This window comes from Neofelis nebulosa, chromosome 5 (genome assembly GCF_028018385.1).
Source record: "Neofelis nebulosa isolate mNeoNeb1 chromosome 5, mNeoNeb1.pri, whole genome shotgun sequence".
Classification (NCBI taxonomy): domain Eukaryota; kingdom Metazoa; phylum Chordata; class Mammalia; order Carnivora; family Felidae; genus Neofelis; species Neofelis nebulosa.
In genome coordinates, this window is record NC_080786.1 from 158,152,505 (window position 1) to 158,174,794 (window position 22,290).

Consider the following 22,290-nt stretch of genomic DNA (forward strand, 5'->3'; position numbering starts at 1 on the left):
TTAGCCATTCATTCACGAAAGATTCAATTCCTTTATGGTCAGAGATTTTCCCACCAGCTGATCCTAAACAGGTCCCCACCTCCACCACCTCCCCCCCCCAACCTCCACAAAACCCTCCCTCACCTGTCTACTTGGAACGCCATGGCCTTGAATGAGCTTGGCGACAGGTCCATGACTGAAGGAACCTGCATGCCAGACAGGTGGCAGAGACAGAACAGATGTGCTGGTAACACCACCAGAGACCCAAAGACCCTGATAAAAGTCTGGGCAGCAGAGAATCAGCAAGATGAGAAAACTGTGACATCAGGACTCTGTAACTCCTGATGGTACCTTGGTGTCCCATGGCCTTCAACATCTAAGGAGAGGCCAGCTGTTTCCTCTGTGGGAGTCTCCCCCGTGCGGCTACTCTATAAGTGGTTAGGGTCCTCCGGCCATCCCAACAGCCAAGCAAGGATGGAGCTGGACCTCTGGCCTCTTGGTCTAGAAGGGAATGTGGGTCCTGGCTGGATGTGGCTTTCCCTTGAGGCCCTCCCTGGAATACACAGCCAGGAAACAGAAGAAACCAGCTACCCGAATTAATCAACCAAGGTTTTTATTCACAAGTGTGAGTGAACAACCATTATCATTCGAAGAAAATAAACAGGTCAATAGAGAATGATCTATGTGAAAAAACAGAACAACTAAGGGGAAGTAAACATAATTCAGGAAACAGAAAAGAATATAAATAACAGGCCTTATTAATATATGTATTTTGTGAGTGTGGAAAGCAAACGTCAGTTTGAATGTCTAGAAAACATTCAACAAGCACCACTCAGCTGTGTATGGTAGGCTGTTCTGGACGCTGGGATGCGTGGTGGGGCACAAGAAACGTCTCCCCGTAGAGCGTGATCCTTGGGAAGGGGGGCAGGTGTGTCAAAGACATGTCTGATAACTGAGAGCAGAAAAGTCTAAAATGGGAAGACCTGGGGATGTAGAAAGTTAATCCAATGTCTATCTGGCACCATTTCAGAAATAGAAAACAGAGAGGGAGAGAGAGGAAAATTTGGGGCACTGAAGAAAGCCGTGAGTATTGCAATGGAAGGAACGCACTGAGTACCGAGCAGAATTAATTTTTAAAAACCCACCCCTAGCACATCTTTATGAATTTTAGAACACCAGCAGTAAAGACAAGATGCTAAAATCTTCTAAATTAACTACAATAAGTATCAGACTTATGTAACACTTATCAGGAACACTGGAAGCCAGTGCTGAGGAGAAAAAAAAATTTTAATGTCTGTTTAATTTTGAGAGAGAGAGAGACAGAGTGCGAGTGGGGGAGCAGCAGAGAGAGAGGGAGACACAGAATCTGAAGCAGGCTCCAGGCTCCGAGCTGTCAGCACAGAGCCCGACACGGGGCTTGAATTCATGAAACATGAGATCATGACCTGAGCCGAAGTCAGATACTTAACTGACTGAGCTACCCCGGGTGCCCTGGGAAAATATTTTTTGTAGGATTTCTTATTTAACCAAATGTTAAGCATTAGGACAAAATGATCATTTTCAGATATTCCAGGATTCAGAGGATTTCTTTCTAATGTATATTTTTTGAGGGAAAAAAAAGTGAGAATATTTTAGTGAAATGAAAAAGATATCCAGGAAAGAGGAAAATATGGGATCCAAGAAATAATACTTTGTAAATCCAAGAAAACAATGAAAAAGATAACTTATCAACGAGCCTAAAAAGTAACCATTGCAAGTTAGAACAGAGAATCCTATTAGAGAGCTCTAAAAAGAATGTTTTTCAGAAGAAAGTGAATGTATTTTAACAAATAACGTGAGAAACTGAATGGTCTTTATGATAATGTGAAAGTAAATGTTTCTTTGGGAGCAATAACAAAGAAAAGAAAACAGAAAAAGGAAAGTCCAGGAAACCCCAGAAGTCATTTAGGAAAGGATTGGTAAACTGAGGTACTATGATGGCTGCTTTTATGTCAATTTGAGTGGCTATAGGCATGAGATTAGACCTTTCTGTCTGTGAGGCTCTTTGCAGAATGAGATTAGTGTTTGAATCAGCAGAGACTCAGGAAAGCAAACTGCCCTCCCCGTGTGGATGGGCATCTTTTAACCTACTGAGGGTCTATTTAGAACAAAAAGTGGACAAACAAGGAATTTGCCCCCTTTTCCTGCCTCACTGCCTGAGCCGGGACATCCTATCTCCACCTTCTCCTACTATTGGACTCAGAGTTACAACCTCTCATTCTCAGGCCTCTGGACTCAGACTGAACAGCACTGCTGGCTTTTGGCCTAATACTGGTATGATTTTGAGGAATCAGTTTGAGACAGAGAATCCACTTGAAGTCGATGCTCGAAATCGTCTCCCTTAAGTAGTTCGGACTTAAGGACAGTCCCCTCAGGTCTGTCACAGTACTCAGCCCTGCAGTGTATCACAGGATCGCTGTCGTGGGTGATTAAATCCAGACTCCTTGACTGTACAGGCGACTTCCTCTCACCATGGGCCCCAAACCTTAAAGTTAGCTAGAAAGAGTTAAAACCCAAAAGCCTTGGCCTCTTGAAGGTTAGACTCTACAGTGAATCTTAGATCGGCGAAGAAACCAGACCTTGAACTGGATTCTCAGAATTCACATGTCAAACATGATGAAACGGGGCCACAGTTTCACTTGACAGAATCACATTTGGCCTCGAGCGCGTGAATGGAAACCAGCGTCCTCAGCATTTGGTCCAGGGGGAGGGAAGAAAATCAGAGAGAGAAAGTGAGAGGGAAGGAGGGAGCAAGGAACAAGATTATGATCCATCAGTGAAACTAAAAGGTGTTGAGGGGAGCCTGGGGGGCCCAGTCGGCTGAGCGTCCAACTTCGGCTCAGGTGATGATCCCATGGTTTGTGGGTTCAAGCCCCACGTCGGGCTCTGTGCAGACACGCTCGATGTCTGGAGCCTGCTTCCGTTTCTGTGTCTTCCTCTCTCTCCGCCCTCCCCTGGTCGTGCTCTGTCTCTGTCTCTCTCGAAAATAAAAAAACATTTAAAAAAATTTAAAAAACTAAAAGGTGTTGATTTGAAAGAACAAAAGATCCCTATGCCGTGAGTAGTATTTTACTTAACAATGTAATGGCAGATAAGACAAAATTAACAGTAGGAATTGGGGTGTATCTGCAGATACGGAGGCAGACGTCAAAATTTGAACCAACAACAATCATAACAACATAGGACAAGCAAGATGTAAATTGCCAAAATTAACCCCCAAAGAAATAGAAAAATCTGGCAAAGGAAATTTCCAGTAAAGACACTGAAAATATCATCAACAAGTTACCTTCCAGCAGGATCGCAGAGCTTAATCAGTCTGTCAAATAACATACCATCCCACTTCTATGTAAACCTTCCGGGTCATAGAAAAGAGCAGCTGACCTAATCCTAATTCCAAAACTGGACAAAGAGGCACAAGTAAAAAGAAAACCACAGACAGCATCACCTATGACTAGAGATGCAAAACTTCTAAACCAAATACTAGAAAATTAAATTTAGCGCTATAGCCAGAAATCTAAGAAGAGTTTAGTTCTACAGCTGTCGATGGAGCCCATCCGTGACTAGGTTACGAGAGAGGATCTGTAAGCCCCAGAACCTCACAGGAGTCAGTGTGCAGAGCGTGTGTGCGTGTGTGCTCTCGGGCGTACGCGTGCATCTGCTAGAAGGATCTGGGTGAAAATGGCGATTCTCGTCTGGGAAGGATGAATTCTTCGGGGAGATTTAAGAATGTCTACGGTCTTCGGGGGCGCCTGGGTGGCTCAGTCGGTTGAGCGTCCGACTTCGGCTCAGGTCACGATCTCGCGGTCCATGAGTTCGAGCCCCGCGTCAGTATCTGGGCTGACGGCTCGGAGCCTGGAGCCTGCTTCCGATTCTGTGTCTCCCTCTCTCTCTGCCCCTCCCCCGTTCATGCTCTGTCTCTCTCTGTCTCAAAAATAAATAAACATTAAAAAAAAAAAAAAAAAAAGAATGTCTACGGTCTTCAAATATTCCTTGTGGAGGGCTTTGTTCTCACTGTTAGAGACGCCAGCCGGGCCACCCACAGAACCCACCCCGTCAGGATCTCAGAGGCAGCACACAGTGTGCTGCTTGTTTAAAGCTTCACCTCTACTTCTATCTGCTTAAGAACCACTAAAATTATTACAGTGGCTGCCTCTGGCCTTGTAGCTTTTCATTTCTCTGAGGTGTGTGTCAGTAGTGTCCACAATGAGCAAGCGTTACAATTTTTTAAAATTTTTTTTTTTCGTATTTGTTTATTTTGAGAGACAGCACAAGTGGGAGAGGGGCGGGGGGAGAGACAGAGAGACAGAGAATCCCAAGCAGGCTCTGCACTGCCATGAGAACCATGCGGTCATGACCTGAGCCCAAATCAAGAGTCAGACGCTTAATCGACTGAGCCACACACGTGCCCCCGGTGTCACTGTTTAATGAGAACAATATTTTAACGTTTTATTTATTTTTGAGACAGAGAGAGACAGAGCACGAACGGGGGAGGGGCAGAGAGAGAGGGAGACACAGAATCGGAAGCAGGCTCCAGGCTCCGAGCTGTCAGCCCAGAGCCCGACGCGGGGCTCGAACTCACGGACCGCAGATCGTGACCTGAGCCGAAGTCGGACGCTCAACCGACTGAGCCACCCAGGCGCCCCGAGAACAATATTTTAAAAGATACAATTTGAAAAGTTTTAAACTATGTTTGCGTGTGCGCAGCCCTCCCCACGGGTGACCCACCCGTCACCCTCCAAGCTTCCTGGTGCCCTCGCTAATCCCTGCCTTTCCCCCCCGTCCCACCCCCAGGCAACCTTGATGTGCTTTCTGCCAATATAGATTGGTTTGCATTTTCTAGGATTAAAAAAATCATAAGGTACATACTTTTTTGTCTAGCTTATTTTACTCAGCATAAATATTTTGAGATTCATCCATGTTTGTTGAGTTTATCAGTAGCTCACTCCTTTTCATCACTACGTAGCATCGGGTTGTGTGGATAAACCACAACCTTGTGTCCGTCCAGCCATTGACGGCATTTGGGTTGTTTCCAGTCTTTCTGTGCTACAGAGAAAGCTGCTAAGAACGTTCATGTACAGCCCTTTGCGTGGACATTCCCTGCCATTCCTCCTGGAGTTGAAAGGCCGGGTCACGAGGCAGAACACTGTCCTACTTTCCCAAAGTGGTTGTGCCCACCACTGTGAAGGAGCCCCGATGCCTCCACACCCTTGCCAACCCCGAGGGGGGAGCCGGTCCGCCTTTCTGGCAGCTGTGAAGGGTATCTCGCTGTGGTCTTAACTTGCGTTTCCCCAGTCTTTTCATGTGCTGTTTCGCTGTCTGTACGTCTTCTTCAATAAACCGTTCAAACCTCTTCTCATCTCTTACTGAGCTGTTTAATTTCTTACGACCGAGTTTGAGGGTTACTTATATATTCTAAGTCCTTTATCAGATATGTGATTTGAAAATTTTTCTCTCTCATCTCTTAACAGTGTCTTTCAGAGACCAAATAATATTTATTTTGATGAAGTCGTATTTTTCGATTTTCTTTGTTGAGTCACGTCTTTGATGTCCTGTATAAGAGATGCTTGCCTAAGTCAGTGCCATAAAGATTTTCCCCGATGTCGTATTCTTAGAAAATGGACACTTTCAGTGTTTACATTTAGGACTGTATTCCATTTTGAGTTCATGTTTGTATAGGACGTGAGGTGTGGATTGAAGTCCGTTTTTTCTCACATAGAACGTGTCTAGCTGACCCAGCAGCCTCCGTCGAAAAGTTCATCCTTTCTCCACCGGATTGCCTTTGCAGCTTTGTTACACAACAGCCCGCGTACACACGGAGGGCTGTTGGGGGGCACTAGTGTCTCGCGTTGATCCCTTTGCCACGATGCCGGTGTCACACTGTTAGGGTTACTAGTTGTATTGTGAGTTTGGGGTCGCGGAGAACGAGTTCTCCAACCTCGTACTTGTTTCTCAAAGTTGTTTTGGCTACTTGGTCCTTTTTGCGTTTCATAGCAGTTTTATAATCGGCTTCTCAGCTTCTCCGTAGACCCCGTTTGGATTTTGATGGAGGCCGCATTGAATACGTGGGCCGGTTTGGGGAGAACTGACATCTGAACAGTTTTGGGTCTTCCGGTTGACGAGTGCCGATGCCTCCCCACTCCTGCAGGCCCTCGTTCTCTCAGCAGCACTTGGCACCACACAGCATACGTATCTTTCACGTCTTTTGTCAGGTTTATCTTTGTTTTGTATTTTTAAATTTTTTTTTTTCCAATGTCTTTTATTTATTTTTGGGACAGAGAGAGACAGAGCATGAACGGGGGAGGGGCAGAGAGAGAGGGAGACGCAGAATCGGAAACAGGCTCCAGGCTCCGAGCCGTCGGCCCAGAGCCCGACGCGGGGCTCGAACTCACGGACCGCGAGATCGTGACCTGGCTGAAGTCGGACGCTTAACCGACTGCGCCACCCAGGCGCCCCTGTTTTGTATTTTTGATGCTGCTTTAAACGTTATATTTCTGTCTCCGTCTCTAGGTGTTCGTTGTGAATACAGAGAGGTATTAGTTCTGGTAGCTGTTTTGGAAATTTCATTGAATTTTCTTTATAGATGATCATGTTGTTCATGCTCTATTTGTTGCTGGTAGTCCAGAAACCTTGGATTTCTTCCTTCCCGATTGCACCCCGATGGGCTCTGGTATGATGTGGGGTACAAGGAGTGAGCACAGACACCCTCGCCTTGTGTGCAGTCTCAGGGGAGAGCACCCAGTCGTTCACCACCAGGTGTGGTGTTAGCCGTGGGGTCTCACGGACGCCTTTGTAAGCTCTGCTCCGAGTTTACTAAGGGGCTTTTAATCAGGAGTGAATGTTGGATTTGGATTTTGTCAAGCTCTTTGTTTCTACTCTCAATAGAGCTGCTCATTTGTTGTTTTTTCTGTTCGTTTAATATGGAATATGGTGACATTGATTGAGTCCTTTAAATATTAAACCAACCTTGCATTCCTGGGATAAACGTTGTATAGGCATTATGTGTTATTCCTTTTAAATATCGTTGAATTTGATGTGCTAAAATTTTATTTCCTATTTCTGCATCCGTGGCATACTGGCCTGCAGTGATATTGGTCTACTGTTGTGTTTGAATGTCTTTGTCAGGTTTCGACATCAGGGTGATACTTGCCTCATGAAGTGAATTGACAACCGTTTCTTCCTCTTCAGTTTTCTGGAAGAGTTGGTTTAGACTTGCTACCAGTTTTTTCTTAAACACTGGTAGAATTCACTAGTGAAGCCATCTGGGCCTCAGGTTTTCTCTGTGAGAAAGTATCTTCAAATGCATTGTCTGTAACAGAATAGATGCAGGCATATTCATGTTATCTATTTTTTTTTTTCCTTGAGTGAACTTTGGTAATTTATGTCTCTCGGGGACATTTGTCTATTTCATTTAAGGTGTGGAATTTATTGGCCTGAAAGTGTTCACGACATTCCTGCATTATCCTCGTAGCACCTGCGGGTCTCTGGTGATGCCTCTCATTCCTAAAACTGCTCATCTGTGTCTTCTCTCTCTGCATCAGTCTGCCTAGAGGTCTGTCAAGTTTATGGATTTTTCTCTAAAGAACCAACTTTTGATTTCGTGGATTTTATTTTTCTGTTTTCTGTTTTATTTCAACAATTTCTGCTCTGGTATGTATGCATGTATGTATGTATGTATGTATGTATGTATGTATTTATTTATTTATTTTTGTCTGCTTACTTAAGTTGCTTTTCTTTTTTCAGTTTTTAGGGTGCTAACTGAGGTTGTTGTTTTGAGACCTTTTATTGCTTTCTCAGCATTTCATAAATTTCGATATGTTGTGTTATCACTTTCACCAATTTCAAAATACTTTGTCTCTTGGGCTATTTAGAAGCCTGCTATTTAGCTTCAAAATATTAAGGGGTTTTATAGATTTTTCTGTTGTTGATTTCTAATTTGATTTCATTTTCTGACTTGAATCCTTTAAATTTATGTTTGTGTTACAGGCCAGAATGTGATCTTTGTGAATATTCCATGACAACTTGGAAAACATGTACATCTGCTACTTGTTGGGTAGAGTGGCCTATGAGTTGGTTGGTTGTCTAGTGCATGTCTTCTGTGTCTTTACTTATCTACTTGGTCTATCAGTTATTGAGAGGAGGGTATTAAAAACCTCTTGACTATCACTGTGCTCTTATCTATCTTTCCTTCCAATTTTTTTCAGTTTTTACTTCATGTATTTTGTAGTTCTCTAATTAGGAGTGTGGGTTCCTCTTAGTAAATTGGCCTCCTTTATCATTATAAAATGACCTTCTTTATCCCTGTTTACTATTCTTCATTCTGAAATCTGTTTTGTCTGGCATTAATAGATTCTGACCCCTCCCCACTGCTTTCTTTCAATTCGTGCTAGCATAGTGTCTCTTTTCCCATGCTTTAATTTTAAGCTATTTTATATTATTTTACATTGAAAGTATGTTTCTTGTCATCAGCATGTTTGGATCTACTTTTTTCCCTACCCCAACTGATAATCTCTGCCTTTTCATTAGGGTGCTCAGGACATTTACGTTTATTGTGATATTGATATGGTGGGGTTTAAATCTATTGTCTTGGTACATATTTTTTATTTGTTCTATATTATCTCTGTTCCCCCTTTTCTCTTTTGCTTTTTTTTACATTACTTATGATTTCATTTTAACTCCTTCTTGACTTTTTAGCTATAACTTTTTGTTTTGTTAATTTAGTGACTGTTCTAGGGTTTTATAGTATACATGCTTAAATTATTATAATCTGCCCTCACATGATGTTATACCACTCATGCACAGTATAAGAATCTTCCATTTCTCCTCTCCAGGCCTTTGTGATATTGTTGTCGTACATTTAACATCTGCATATGTTAAAAATCCCATACTATACTCTTAGTTTTGTTTCAACAGTCAATTGGCTTTTTTTAATTAAGTATTTTAATTCCAGTATCATTAACAGACACTGTTATATTAACAGCCAATTAACTTTTAAAGAGATGAGAGTTGGTACTTCCAGTGTTCTTTATCCCTTGAAGTAGATTCCCCTTTACATCTGGTGTCATTTCCTTCTGCCTGGAGGGCTTCCTTTCACATTCTTTGGGGTGCAAGTCTGACGATGAATTCTTTCAGCTTTGGTATGTCTGGAAGAGTCTTTATTTTGCATTCCTTTTTAAAATATATATTTCTGGGAAAGTATATTTTTGCTGGAATGGCAGGATTTTCTTTTCTTTTCTTTTCTTTTCTTTTCTTTTCTTTTCTTTTCTTTTCTTTTCTTTTCTTTTCTTTTCTTTTCTTTTCTTTGGAGCACCTTGAAGAGTTGCTCCCCTGTCGTGCTGTTTGCATTATTTCCAGTAAGAAATATGCTGTCTTGGGGTGCCTGGGAGGCACAGTCGGTTAAGTATCTGACTCTTGGTTCCAGCTCAGGTGATTATCTCACAATTCAGGAGATTGAGCCCTGCATCAGGCTGCATGCTGGCAGCATAGAGACTGCTTGGGATTCTCGCTCTCCCTGCCCCCCTCTGCCCCTTCCCTGCTCGTGCCTGCTCTCTCTCTGTCTCAAAATGAACAAATAAACTTAAAAAAAAAGTAATCTGCTGTCTCATCTTTGTCCCTCCATGTGTGAGGCCTTTTCCACTGGCCGTGGTGTACATTTTCTCTTCATACTGCCATGCTTTGGTGTGGTTTTCCGCACATTTCTTGTGCTTGGCCTTCATCAGGATTCTTAGATCTGTGTGTTTATAGATTTTATAAAATTTGTCACATTTTTATCTGTTTTCTGTACCACCTTCTCTCTTATCCTTCATGAACCAGTTATATGTGTGTTGGATTGATAGATTTGTCTGACAGCTCAATGATTTGCTGGGTTTTCTTTTTTTCCAATCTCTGTGTGTGTTTCATTTTGTCTTTTTTGGGGGGGTGGGGTGGGGGGTGAGGGGCAGAAAAGGAGAGAAAGAATCCTAAGTAGGCTCCATGCTGAGTGTGGAGCCTGACACAGGGCTCTAACTCACAACCATGAGCTCATGACCTGAGCTAAAATCAAGAGTTAGACAATCAACTGACTGAGCCACCTAGGCACCCCATTCTGTGTGTTTCATTTTGCATAGTTCCTGTTATTTTGTCTTTAAGTTCACTGGTCTTTCTTCTATTCTAGATCTTTCTATTCTGAGGTTGGTACCATCCAGTGTAGTTCATCTACCAGATGCACCCTTAGACTCTAGAAGGGTATACCTAAACACTTCATGCCTTTGTGTGAGCGTTAGGCATGTTCCCTGACCCTTCCAGGCAGTTCTCACCCAGTCTTGAGCAGTGTGTGTGCCACTGATGTTCAAGGGACCCTCTGCGTGCCATCGCACGGACCCTGGCTGCCTTGTTTCCTGTGCTTTCAGTTCAGGGAGTCTGCAGGCTCCGCCTGGGTTCCTTCTTCCCTCACCGTGGCCTGGATGCCTGGGCGGACCCCAGGGGCACAGATGGGCTCACCTCATGTGTCTCCCGCCTCTCAGAAACCACTGTCCTTCCTTGCTTGATGTCCGGGCTCTTGGAGGCTGGTGTTTGATGTACTTTGTCTGGTTTATGATTTTAGGAGTGGGGGTAAGTCCAGCAGCTGGTACTCCAGCCCACACAGAAGCAAAAGCCTAAATTTATTTTTAAATCACAGTAAAACAGAAAGCCCACTCTTGAACACTGGTCCCTTCTCTGTGTCACCCTCAGAGAGAGATGCTTTTGCAATCTAGACCTGATGGTGCACCTGCTCAGCCAGGCCAGCTGGGTGTTTGGCTTGAGTTGGAAGCCCGACTGCCTTGTTCATGTTTTGGTCTGGGTTCCCTGGACAGCAGAGACCAAGGGGAGAATTTAAGGTGCGTACTTGGCAAGTGTGAACTCAGAGTAGCGGGGTAGATTGGTGGGGGGTGGGGGGGGGTGAAGAGAGGAAAGGTGGCTTTAGCAGCAGGAGAAACTGTCCCAGGGGGCTGCTCCGTCCCCGAGAGCCTCTAGGTTCCCCCCCCATGCTGTGGAGGTCGCTGTGCTTAGCTGTGTGTGGGTGGCCTGGCCGTGGCACCTGTGGGGCATGTGACACACCATAACTGTGGTGTCTCCAGGATGGCCGGCGGAGGGCTTGTGTGTGCGGACTCACAGCCATGTGACGGAGGGAGTGTGGCCTGAGCATCTGGTCCCGGGAGGATCGGCCTGCGGACTCGTGCACCACATCCACTCAGCCTCGCTCGTCAGCCCCCCTCCAGACAGCCCTTCACACACACATCATTGTCTCAGCAAGGTCAGCAATTAATGAAGATTTAAAGCCTTTAAAAAAAATATGATGGCCCTCTCTTCCTGTCCTTTTTGTTTTGGAAAATGGAGCTATGGACAGGTGGTCACTCCTAGTGGCCCACAAGCTGCGGGTCCCCTTAACCTGGTCAGCCGTGGCGTCCCTGATGGGCTTAACTGGATCTTCCTTGTTGCTGTTTGCTTACTGACAGCACACAGTTTTATCACATTTTAACCAAAACTAAGTGATATCTCACCCAGATGCTTTAAAATTATGTTTAATCTCGGGCACCTGGGGGCTCTGTCGGTTGAGCGTCTGACTTCGGCTCAGGGCGTGATCTCGCGGTCTGTGGGTTCGAGCCCCGTGTCGGGCTCTGTGCTGACAGCTGAAGCCTGGAGCCTGCTTGGGATTCTGGGTCTCCCTCTCTCTCTGCCCCTCCCCCGCTCCTGCTCTGTCTCTCTCTCTCTCTCAAGAAAATAAAACATTTTTAAAAACTTCTCGTGACAAGCGGGAGAAGAAACATGGGCCATACGTATCAGGGGCTGTGTGATGGTCCAGTTCCCCGCGGGGCCGCTTGGTTCATGAGCACATTCCCCGCTGTGAGTTTATCGAGGTGCTAGACTCCTGCGCCAGTCCCAGCCAGTGGGACTTCTTTTTAGGAAGGCGGTTTTGTTGAATTGATTTGGAACTTTAGTTTGATTTTCCTGTGTTTCCGGTGGTTTCTTGAACTATGTGGTGAGTTTGCTAATTGGTTAATTACTCCCTGCTTATTAGCAGATGTGTACCGGTGTGTCTGTTTTGTGGTTCATTGTAACATTTACGTGTGATTGATTAATGTAGAAAAGTGTTGTAGGCAACTCGATCTGGTTTGTCTGATGTTTCCAGTGTTCTCGTGCAGTACCTCATGTGGTGCCCAGCCATCACGCGCCTAGCGTCCACCTGTCAGAAATATGTGCATGTTTCACCAAAGCGTGTGGTCAGAAATGTTCACGCACACACTCTTCAGAATAGCCAAGAACTAGGAAAAACAACGAAGTGAGAGTCCACGGTGATGTGTTGCCAGCAGGGTCCTGTGCGGCAGTGAGGTTGGGCGGGCCACGGCCACGTGGAAGGGGTGTGACCTCGGGTGTAAGGCACCAGGCACAGGGGAATCTGTTTGTGTAAGTGGCCCCACGAGTGTAAAGCTCGCAGCGGGCAACGCCAGTCAGCGTGCTGGGGTCAGTGCGGTGGCTGCCCACTCGGGGGAGGGGGCGGCTGTGGAGGCGGGAGGGCTCCGGTGCCAGGACGCCGGCTGTGGGTGTGCTCGCTTTGTGAAAACTCACGAGGCTGCATCCTTGTGATTTTTCACGCCTCAGTGAAAACGTTTGCCTAAAGTAGGATTCACCGCGCACGTCTTGGAATCAAAGAGTGATCAGCAGGTTAACAGAGAAGGCGAATCCTGAATTCTTCCTCACAGTGAGGTCCCCTGCTGGGGCTCTCAGGGACCAGCAGGGTAGGGGCAGGTCGCCTGCCCCGTGCACCGGGGGGTTGGCAGGTACTGCGTGCAGGAGGAGCTGTCGGGGAGCACGGAGAGCATGAGCTGGCACCCGCGGCCGGCCCTGCTGGTGAGGAGCTTCGCGGACAGGGCTGGGGCTCCCCCATCCTGAGTGTGGGCACAGCAGGTGCCCAGCCTCTGGCCCCGGGTGGCCTCTGCCCTGCTCACAAGGGCATGGACTTCCCAGGAGACACCTTCCAGTCCCTTTCAGTGAATATCCCAGACCTGGGTGACACGTGTGTGTGGGTTTTCACCCCGCGTCGAGACCGGTGGCCGCTTTGCCCCATGGACTGGGGTCCCTTCCATCATGTGGCTTCAAGTCGCATCTTCCACACTCTGAGCCAGCCTGGGGGCCAGCCTGTGGCCTCGGCTGCAGCATTCTGTTCAAGGGCGGCCATGGTCCCCGGAGCAGAAGCAGAGTGTGGCCCGAGCGGGGGAGCCCCACGGAGCCGGGTCGGCGCACCTGGCGGGGGGCTCCCGTTGTGGGCGTGTTCTGAAGACACACCCCGAGTCAGGGTGGCCCGTGTCCCCCCGAGGAATGGAGGCTGGAGCTCAGGGCACTGATGGGGGAGGTGCGCACCCAGCTCCAGCCTTCCGAGTGTCCTGTGAGAATCTCTCGGGCCCAGCAAGTGAGACTCGGTTCATTAGGATCATTTCAGCATGGAAAGAAAACGTACCTGCACTCATCCAGTCGGGTTCCTTGTCTCTGGGGTGTAGTGCGTGCAGGGCGGGGGAGCCTGGCCGGGCCCGGCCCCTGGTGTGCAAGGTGCGAGCGCCAGACCCGGGTGTGGTGTGCAAGGGTCCGCCCTCAGGGCACAACCTCACATGACCTGAATTAGCCCCAGCAGTGGTTCTCACACTCGGACATCTAGCTCTGGACCCCGAGTGAGGCCTCACGGTTTTGGGCTTCTGTGGAACTGGTGCCCACCCCCCGGGCACAGCCGAGCGCGGTTCTGGGCAGCTCAAGGTGGCCCTGGACGGCGTGAGCACACCCGGGCCCGTGCGCCCGTGGGCCGCGTCCTCCAGCCCCGCGTCACCTCGCCCGTGTCTCTCCGTTCCAGGCATCAGCAACGCAGAAGCGCGGCAGCCGGGGAAGGCACCCAACTTCAGCGTCAACTGGACGGTGGGTGACTCGGCCATCGAGGTCATCAACGCCACGACGGGGAAGGACGAGCTGGGCCGTGCATCCCGCCTGTGTAAGCACGCCTTGTACTGTCGCTGGATGCGTGTGCACGGCAAGGTACCGGCCCCGCCTCCCCGCAGCTTGTTCCACAAAGCCCCGCGCCACCGTCCCCACGGCCTTTCCCAGACCTCTTTGTTCCTTGGGACCCCTCACCTCGAAGTGTGGCCCCGGCTCCTCTCATCTAAAGCAGCCTCAGGCAGCTCTTCCCTTCCCGCTGGCTTCCTGGGGGGGGGGGGGGCTCTCACCTGCACGTGCTGACAGGTGATTCCACCAGAGGAGGGAAGGCCCCCTCGCGGCCCTCAGGAGGCCTTAGGCCTGTTCCTGCAGTAGCAGCAGGGTCCCTTTCCCCAGACGAGACCTTCTCCGGTCCGTGCGCGTCTTGCTGGTTTTCCTTTATCGGTCGGGTGCGTGGCGGGTGTTTGTTAGAAGGCTGGCGCCGAACTTGGCGTGGCGGTTTGGACCGAAGCCGGCTCGCGCTCCCGTCCCTGTTCCCGCAGCAGGGGCACCTGTGCTGGAGGTCCGCACCCTGTTTATCCCTGAGACCTGCAGCAGCATGAGTCAGCCAGCCACGGGGGGCAGCGCCTCCCAGTCCTTCGGTGTGAATGAAACACACATAACATCAGACGGGCTGTGTGTTTCAATAGCTGAAAAGATTAAAATTGAAATTGGAATCAGGTGCCTGTGGGCTCAGAAGCCCCTCTTTAGAACCCGGGGTCTGAAACTGCCTGTCTGACGGGGCGCCGGCTCCGCGGGGGGCGGGGGGCACGACGGTCGTGGGCCCTTGCGCCCTGTGTGACACGGCCCCTTGGAGGAAGGCACTGCTGCCTCGGGGCTGTCCCCCACGAGCCAGCGTAGGATGAAATACCAGATTTTGAATGTCTTACTGAGTTTTGTTTTCTACTGTTTCTGCTTAAATAGTCGTGCTTTTTTTTTAACTTCTTACAGGTTCCCTCCAACTTGTTACGGTCCAAGATTACTAAGCCCAACATGTACCATGAATCCAAACTGGTAGCAAAGGAGTACCAGGCCGCCAAGGCGTGTCTGTTCAAAGCGTTCATCAAGGCGGGGCTGGGCGCCTGGGTGGAGAAGCCCACAGAACAGGACCAGTTCTCTCTCACACCCTGACCTGGGGCCTGGGGCCGGGGCTGCTGCGTCCAGCGCTGTCTCCAGAATGTCCCGTCTGGACTGGGGGCAGGTGTGGGGACGCGGGGTGCTGGGCATCCAGCACTTTCTCCGGAACGTCCCGTCTGGATTGGGGGCAGGTGTGGGGACGCAGGGTGCTGGGCGTCCAGCGTGGGGACGCGGGGTGCTGGGCGTCCAGCGCTTCCTCCGGAACGTCCCGTCTGGATTGGGGGCAGGTGTGGGGACGCGGGGTGCTGGGCATCCAGCACCGTCTCCGGAACACGTGTCTGGACTGGGGGCGGGCGTGCACTTCGGGGAGGGTGGGGAGGGTGTTGGGGTTCAGTGTCCCCACCTGGCACCCCTGTGCAGCGGCATTACCCCTTTGAATTATCCAGTGACTGCTTTCAATCTCCGTTTACGTTTAGAAATTGAGTTCTACTGAGTAGGGCTTCCTTAAGTTTAGGAAAATAGAAACTACTTTGTGTGAAATTTTTGAATAAATAATTTATTCAGAGTTAGGAACGTGGTTTATAAAATAAGTAATTATATCAGGTCACTCTTACGCCACATTACTTTATGTGTGGAGAAGGGGAGAGCGTAGGGAGAGGTTGGAGGCGGTAGCCTGAAGAGAGCGTCAGGGCTGTGTTACTGGTGGGTCTGCTGCCCACCCGCCGTGGCCCGGCTGCCCTCAGTGACTGTCCCAGCCTGCCCGGGAGAGGACCCTGCACGACAGGCCCAGCCCAGCGCACACACGCGGCCCCCGGCGTGGGGTCGGCGTGCGTCCGTGAGGGTGCAGCCTGGATCCCTCTACCCTTTAGCCCCCCTGGAAGCTTCTGTGCCCCTCTTAGGGTTGCATCGTGGAAAACGTGTTGGTTCACTTCTAAGTGATCAAAGGTACAACGTGGGTGGTAATCCTGGCCATTCATCGGAGATTTTTCAGCAGTATTTAACTTTTAGGGACTAGGAGGAATCCACAGAGGCTACTGCACAATTTTCTTCCTTCCTCTGAATCTAATGAGTGTGGATGACTCTCCAGACATCTTCACAGAATGGAAATAGAAATAATTAAGTAGAGATACTCATTCTTAGAAAATGCCACTTAAGGCATATTTTTAAATTAAGCTTTATCAAAGGCGTGTTTGAAGTCAGTATTCAGGCCAGAAGCTGGTGAGGCCACAGACGCCGTCCCCACCAGGGTCTGCACATTGATTGTCACGGCAGGGAAGGGGTGCTGCTGGCGTCGGGGTGACCCGGGGACGCTGCTCCACACCCCGCAGCACCCGGGGTGGCCCCGGGCCGAGCCGGCAGATGGTCAGGAGCGCGGGCTGGGGTCCTGGGTGGCGCCTCGACCTGAGCTCAGAGATTTGCACCAATTGCCTTGTTTCTTCCACTCAGGATCAGACAGGAGCCCGAGGAGGTGCTGGGTCAGAAGTGGGGGAGGGGGGGGCCTTGTGGGCGCAGCAAGCAGAGACGGGAGACCCCGCCCTGCCTTTCTGGACTCAGAAGGCCTAGGACAGGAGCAGAGCAGCTACTGTCCCCTTGGTCCCGACCCCACGTGCTCAGAGCAGGAGATTCGGACCAGAAGTGCAGAGCCTCCCGGCGCCTCTGTGGGTCCCCGGGTGGCCGGTCGCAGCTGTGGGTCCGGACCAGGGACTGACCAGGGGCAGAGGAGTCAGCCCCGCCCACACCAGCCCGCTCTCCTGCAGCCGGGGTGCAGGGGTGCGGGGGGGGGGGGGGGGGCCACGGCCGGGCTGCGCCTTCCACCCGCAGCAGGAAAGCTGCCGGCCGGTGTCGCTCCCCTCCCCGAGCAGGCGCTCCCAACTCAGACGACATCTGTAGCCCCTGTGTTTTTATTCTCTCTACAAATGGTATTTTTTCTAACGGGGATGGGGAGACGGACTTAGTTTTTACAGAATACCTGGATTTTGACTAAAAGCCCAGGGGAAATATATTGCATGTACATACAAACGCTGCCCAGTATGTCTGGCTTCTTCCCTCCCGTCAGGTAAAGGCTGAGGGGAGTGTGGTCCTCTCCCCGCCCCAAGGGAAGAAGGATGGCCCTACTGTGTGCTGGTCCCAAGGACCCCAGCTCCGCGGTCACCGGGACTCTCCCCCCGGGCCTCCTCGTGGGCTATGGAGGACAGCGCTCGGGGTCGGGAGGGAGGGAGCCGTGCCCGGGACGGGACAGCAGCCGGATTAGCTCCCCCGTGAGCGCTCCCCCGTGAGCTCCCCCCGCTCACGCTGGGAACCAGAGGAAGGAAACGTTAACTCCTCAGGGAGGCGGGAGGCCAGTCAGGAAACTGCACTTTAAACAAACTGCCCTATTTGAGGCTCAGCGTGCATTCTGCCCCGTGACTGTTTTCCGAGGTATTATTTTGCACACTGTGCCCTAACCCTGGATTTCAGAGACTTGGGAAATCTGACACCACCAAGAACCTGATTGAGAAAAATCAGTTGTGAAGGCGGTTTGCCCAGTGGGGGTTGGGAGGGTTCTGTTCTGTTTTGTTTGCTAAACCTGAAGTATTAACTCCAGGAAGACAGGGACCCTCATGTGGTCCCCAGGCTCGGGGACAGCTGTCCCACTAGCGGAAGGCCCTTTGCGCCTGGGGTGGGGGTGGGGGGCCAGGCACGCCACAGAGCTCCGTTCTGATCCTGAATCTTAATTGCACTTTTCATCATGTTTTTCTGTTTTGGAGAGTTTTATTGATTTATTTAATCAAAAACAGTTACTGTATCTTCAAACGTGCAGACTGACATCTCACAAGGCATTGATTTCTCTGGAATGTATTTTCGTTCAGATGATTTCCTTGGTACCCACACTCTAGACTCACTGCTTTCTTCGTAAAGACAGCGTTCCTTGTCATCCCAAATAGGGACGCCGAGGAGGGGGCGGCTCTCTGGCTCCTCAAGGCAGGCAGAGCTGAGGGGGATTAGTGATGCTGGGGGCGGGGCCACACGCCTCGTCGTCCCCTTTTATCAAAAAACAGAAATCGGATGGCTCTTCACTTCTAAAATATTTCACACCAAAAAAATACGGTCTGCCCCGACCATAAGTTTGATCTAGCAAGAGGAATAAAAGCAGCTGGCTTTCCCATCTGTGTGAAGTCAGAGAATCTCTCAGAAGGTTCCTTTTTGTCAACCCCAAACTACCTAAGTGGAAAGGGCAGAGTATTTGCGACCTTGTGTGTCCAGTGTTGTGTGTCCTTGTCCCCTGGAGTGTCCTGTGACCCTCTCCATCCTCCTGGCCAGTCACGTGCCTCAGGGCTGGGAGGGGAGGGTCTGACTCGGTCCCGGCATGTAGCTGACCTCTGGCACTGCTGTGTGCACCTGTTCACTGTTTGCAGCGACGAGCCCCCAGCCCCAAGAACACTTAGCTTGGCCACGCCGTGGGCTGATGGTACATCGGGAGCCGACGCCTGTCCTTCTGGACACGACCACGAATGGTTAAAGTCAGTCTGCGGAACGTTTGTGGAGCGAGCCCGGAAGCAGTTTGCTTCTCCAGATATTGGGTCATATGCTTTTATTTTACTTTATTTTATTTTAGAATTTGGACGCTTTATCTGAATGTAGTTCAGCCAAGAACCCTGTCGCTAAGATCCACTCCCCAGTGTTCTCTGTATGTATATTGATGTATATACCACACGTTACAACCTGCATGAACTTCCTTCTCGCAGCGAGACCAGCCGGAACCAAGCATGAGACGCGGTCCTACACACAAAGGATTTGACATGTTCTCAATAAAAGACAGTGTTATACCACTGCAGTGTGGCTGGGTTTTCTCTCTCGTTGTCCCGTGGTCCGCTGACAGGCCTGAGGGCAGCCCTAAAGAGCATAATTTGCAGGGGTGCATAAGCACCTGCTGAGGGCTGCCCACTGACTGGTCTTGTAGCCGTGCGCTGACCCAGCGCTCGGCGCATTCATACCCAGCTTGGGACAGTTCCTCCGAGCCCTTGGACCCGCGGGTCCCTCACGGCCCTCCTGAGCATGCGTCGCCCACCCCCACATGCAAGGTGTGTAGAGGACAGTGAGGCAGCTGCCCCTGCTCGTGTCCCCGCCTGTGAGAAGGGACGACAACGTGGCCCCTGTGACCTGTCGGGCTGTGTGAGGGCGACACGGACAGGAAAACACATGGGAAGAACCTGGGCCGGCCAACAGGCCACTGGCCAGGTGGACTGGGGTCTCAGGTGCAGGGAAGCAGCACAACTAAGAAGGCGGGACTTTGTTATTCAGGGCTGACATTTCTGAAAGACGCTCATAATAAACCAAGTGGAAAGCTGGCTGCAGAGAGCGGTGTTCGTGCATTTCACGGTTGCGAAGAAATACGGGTGCATGGTGCATTATGTACAGCACATATGGAACAGCCTGGAAGGGGCTGAGTCTGGTCTGTGTGAGTGGGGATTTGGGGTGATTTTAATTTAATTCTGCCTTTTTAAGCTTACCCATTTGTCTGATGTTTCTACAATTACATGAAAAGTAAAGAGGAAAATGTTTTTAAAAGTCAGAATCCCCATACAAATAAAAAGCACTGTTATGAAAAACTTGCTCTCTTTTGCATCAATTTTGAGTCTGTTCTTTTCCCACAATAAAAGCAATGTTAAGATGAAGATACATGACACGAAAAGACGGGGGCAGCACGCCCTTCACGGGTTCATCCCCGGAAGAGCATCTCCCCGAGGATGCCATGTTGAGGGAGCCTCAAGGCCCTCGCTGGAGGCTGGTGATGAGGCAGAGACGTCACGGGGCGTCCCGAGTGTTGGGGACAGATCCCTGGGCACAGCAGAGACCGCCGCCCGCAAGGAGCTCCTCCTGGGAAAGGACTAGAAAGAAATCCCCCCGGGTTTCACTGCAAACACACACTGCAATGTGCCAGCTACCAGACCAATTAATTTTTATCAGTAGATGCCTTTTTTTCCCATTAAACAGAAAGTTAGATCATGACACTTAATAAAATGGAGGAATTTTTAAAATGATTTTCATACTTAATTCTTATTTAATCTTTAGCTCCTGGGGGTAATATTCAATATACATGTGTACACAAAGATTTTATCATTCCCCTCACTTAGGAAATAACCTGAACATTTACCTACGTATTTCATTAAGTTTGTAAGTTTTTTGCAAATAAGAAAAACAGCATATGGAACTCATTTTCCTTTCACGGCATATTAGTAAGTGGGTCAACCATATTAAATGTACATGTTTTAAATGTTGGCTGACTCCAGCAGTTTATGTCATAGGGTGTGTGCTGCAATTTTATTTCGCAGTGTTTTTCTTTTGGAATATCCCTGGAAAAGTATGTTAATACTTTTATTTCAATTGCAAAAGTGGGTCAAACCTTTCTTGACAGAAAATAAGTCTAATTTGGTTCAACAGTTTGACAAGAATGTGAGATTGCATGGAGGACGCTGGCCATAAATAGGATGAACTAAATCTGTAGCTCCAAGTTGTGCTGAAAATACATTTCAGACAATGGTATGATAAGAGACTTTTATTTTTAAATGTTCCGTCGGATGAAAGCAATGAAATTAACACTTCAACGTCCCCACCCCCGCCCCCTCAGAATATATCAGATGAAAAAAGATACCACTTGGGCGACAGAGAATCATGGCTAAATGATAGTTTCTTGATACGTGTATGAAAAGCCTCCTCAGTAAATGTCCCAAACTTCGCAATGACAAGATAACAAATACAGTCACAGCCCAAGTGGTTTCAAAACAGTTCAACAAAAGCCTGAGAGAACAGTTGATAAAGCGTTACAAGATTAAACAATGTTTTCTTTTTCCCAATCTTCTGAGTTGGGAAATATTATGTAAGAGTGGACGGTGGAAGGTGCAAGGTTGACGGTGGGTGTAGATGATGGAGGTGTATGTGAAAAGTAGAAGGTGGACGAAAGAAGGTGGATGATATTAAAGGTGGGTCCTGGGGCGGGGCCTTCGCCTTTGGGGGTCTTGTCTTTTCTGGGGTTTTCAGACAGTAGAGGCCACAGGTGAGCAGAGGACCCAGGTGGCCGATGGCCTGATACAACCACATGCCGAAGCAGGATTCTTGAGACTCCGCAGTTCAGGTGCAGCAAGGACGCACGGATGTAGGTAGGTGAGCGCAGGGGGTGGGTGACCTGGGTCCCTGCCTCTAGAGCCAAGGTCACTGGGTTGTAAGTGCCTACGTGTAAAGGAGGAATTGAAGGGTTTACTTTCAAACTTTAATACTTACAATTGTCCAGAAGCCACATTTTTGCAAAAACCTGTATATGATGAAAAGATTTAGCTGTAATCTGAAAGTATTTGACATGGTACAGGTTTCCAGAGATTGGGAGCCAATCCAAAGCTTTGGGGATTCTCTGCCTGCCCCTCCCCAGTCCAGCTTCTGGTCCGGGCGCCCTTTGCCCAGGCTGTGTGTGCGGGGAGGTTGGTCGAGGGTCGATTCCAGGACACCTGACACTCCTTGGGCCTCTGTCCCCAGCCATGTGCAGGCCCCGGGTGTTTTCGGCACAGGTCCCTCCCTGGGCTGCCCTGGGGCAGGGGTAGGGGCTGGGTCTGGGGTTGGGGTCAGCAGGGTGTCCTGCTGTGTGTCCCGAGCCTCATTTTGGGGAGAGAGAACCTGTTTCTTCTCAGCAAGCAAACAGAGCAGGAAGGAGAAGGGCTTATCTGGAGCTGAAATGTTTTGAAGCAAAGTCAGAGGAGGGTGACCTTCCAAGTCGTGTTTGACTTTCTCCTTTTGCCCAGAACTAATCGGCTTAGCTCAGATGCCTGAGTGCCCGGTGACACAGGGACCCGCTGCTTTCAGGGTTTACTCTTTATGAAAGAAAAACACCATTTCTCACCAGAGCCTAAAGTTTATGGGGCTTCTCTCGTGGACCGCTCGTGCTTGGTCATTAAAGGGGCAAAGCCGACACGGTCTCTTTCCTGGAGTTTGTCAAATGGCTTTATTCGTAACGATCATCAGACGGAAACACTGACTGCAGGCTGAATGTTGTCGCCTGCCAGGCAAAGAGCCGCCCACCCATCCCTCCCCCGTTGGCCGTCTGGGGTCAGGGAGCCATCTGGGGGCCTCCTATCGGTGGCCAGCACCTGGGCGGGGGGCGTCAGGGGACGGTCACTCCATGGGATTACCTGTCTGCTTAAACCGGAGACATCACGCAGGCAAAGCTGACTCCTGGGGACAGAGAGGTGACCCAGC

At 49.5% G+C, this 22,290-nt stretch overlaps 1 protein-coding gene across 19 annotated transcripts in view; it reads left to right on the top strand.

Annotated features, from left to right (window-relative positions):
- Positions 1–15,635, top strand: part of ADARB1 (adenosine deaminase RNA specific B1) — a 136,131-nt gene extending 120,496 nt beyond the window's left edge. For 13 of the 19 annotated variants that reach the window (XM_058732237.1, XM_058732244.1, XM_058732238.1 and 10 more), the window contains 2 exons: positions 13,874–14,052; positions 14,941–15,635. In XM_058732237.1, the coding sequence (XP_058588220.1) occupies positions 13,874–14,052; positions 14,941–15,120 (359 nt within the window). In that variant the 3' untranslated portion in view covers positions 15,121–15,635. Of the gene's footprint in view, positions 1–13,873; positions 14,053–14,940 lie in introns of those variants that run through there. The other 6 variants (XM_058732236.1, XM_058732248.1, XR_009262399.1 and 3 more) reach the window with 5 other exon arrangements.
- The last annotated feature ends 6,655 nt before the right edge of the window (positions 15,636–22,290 follow it).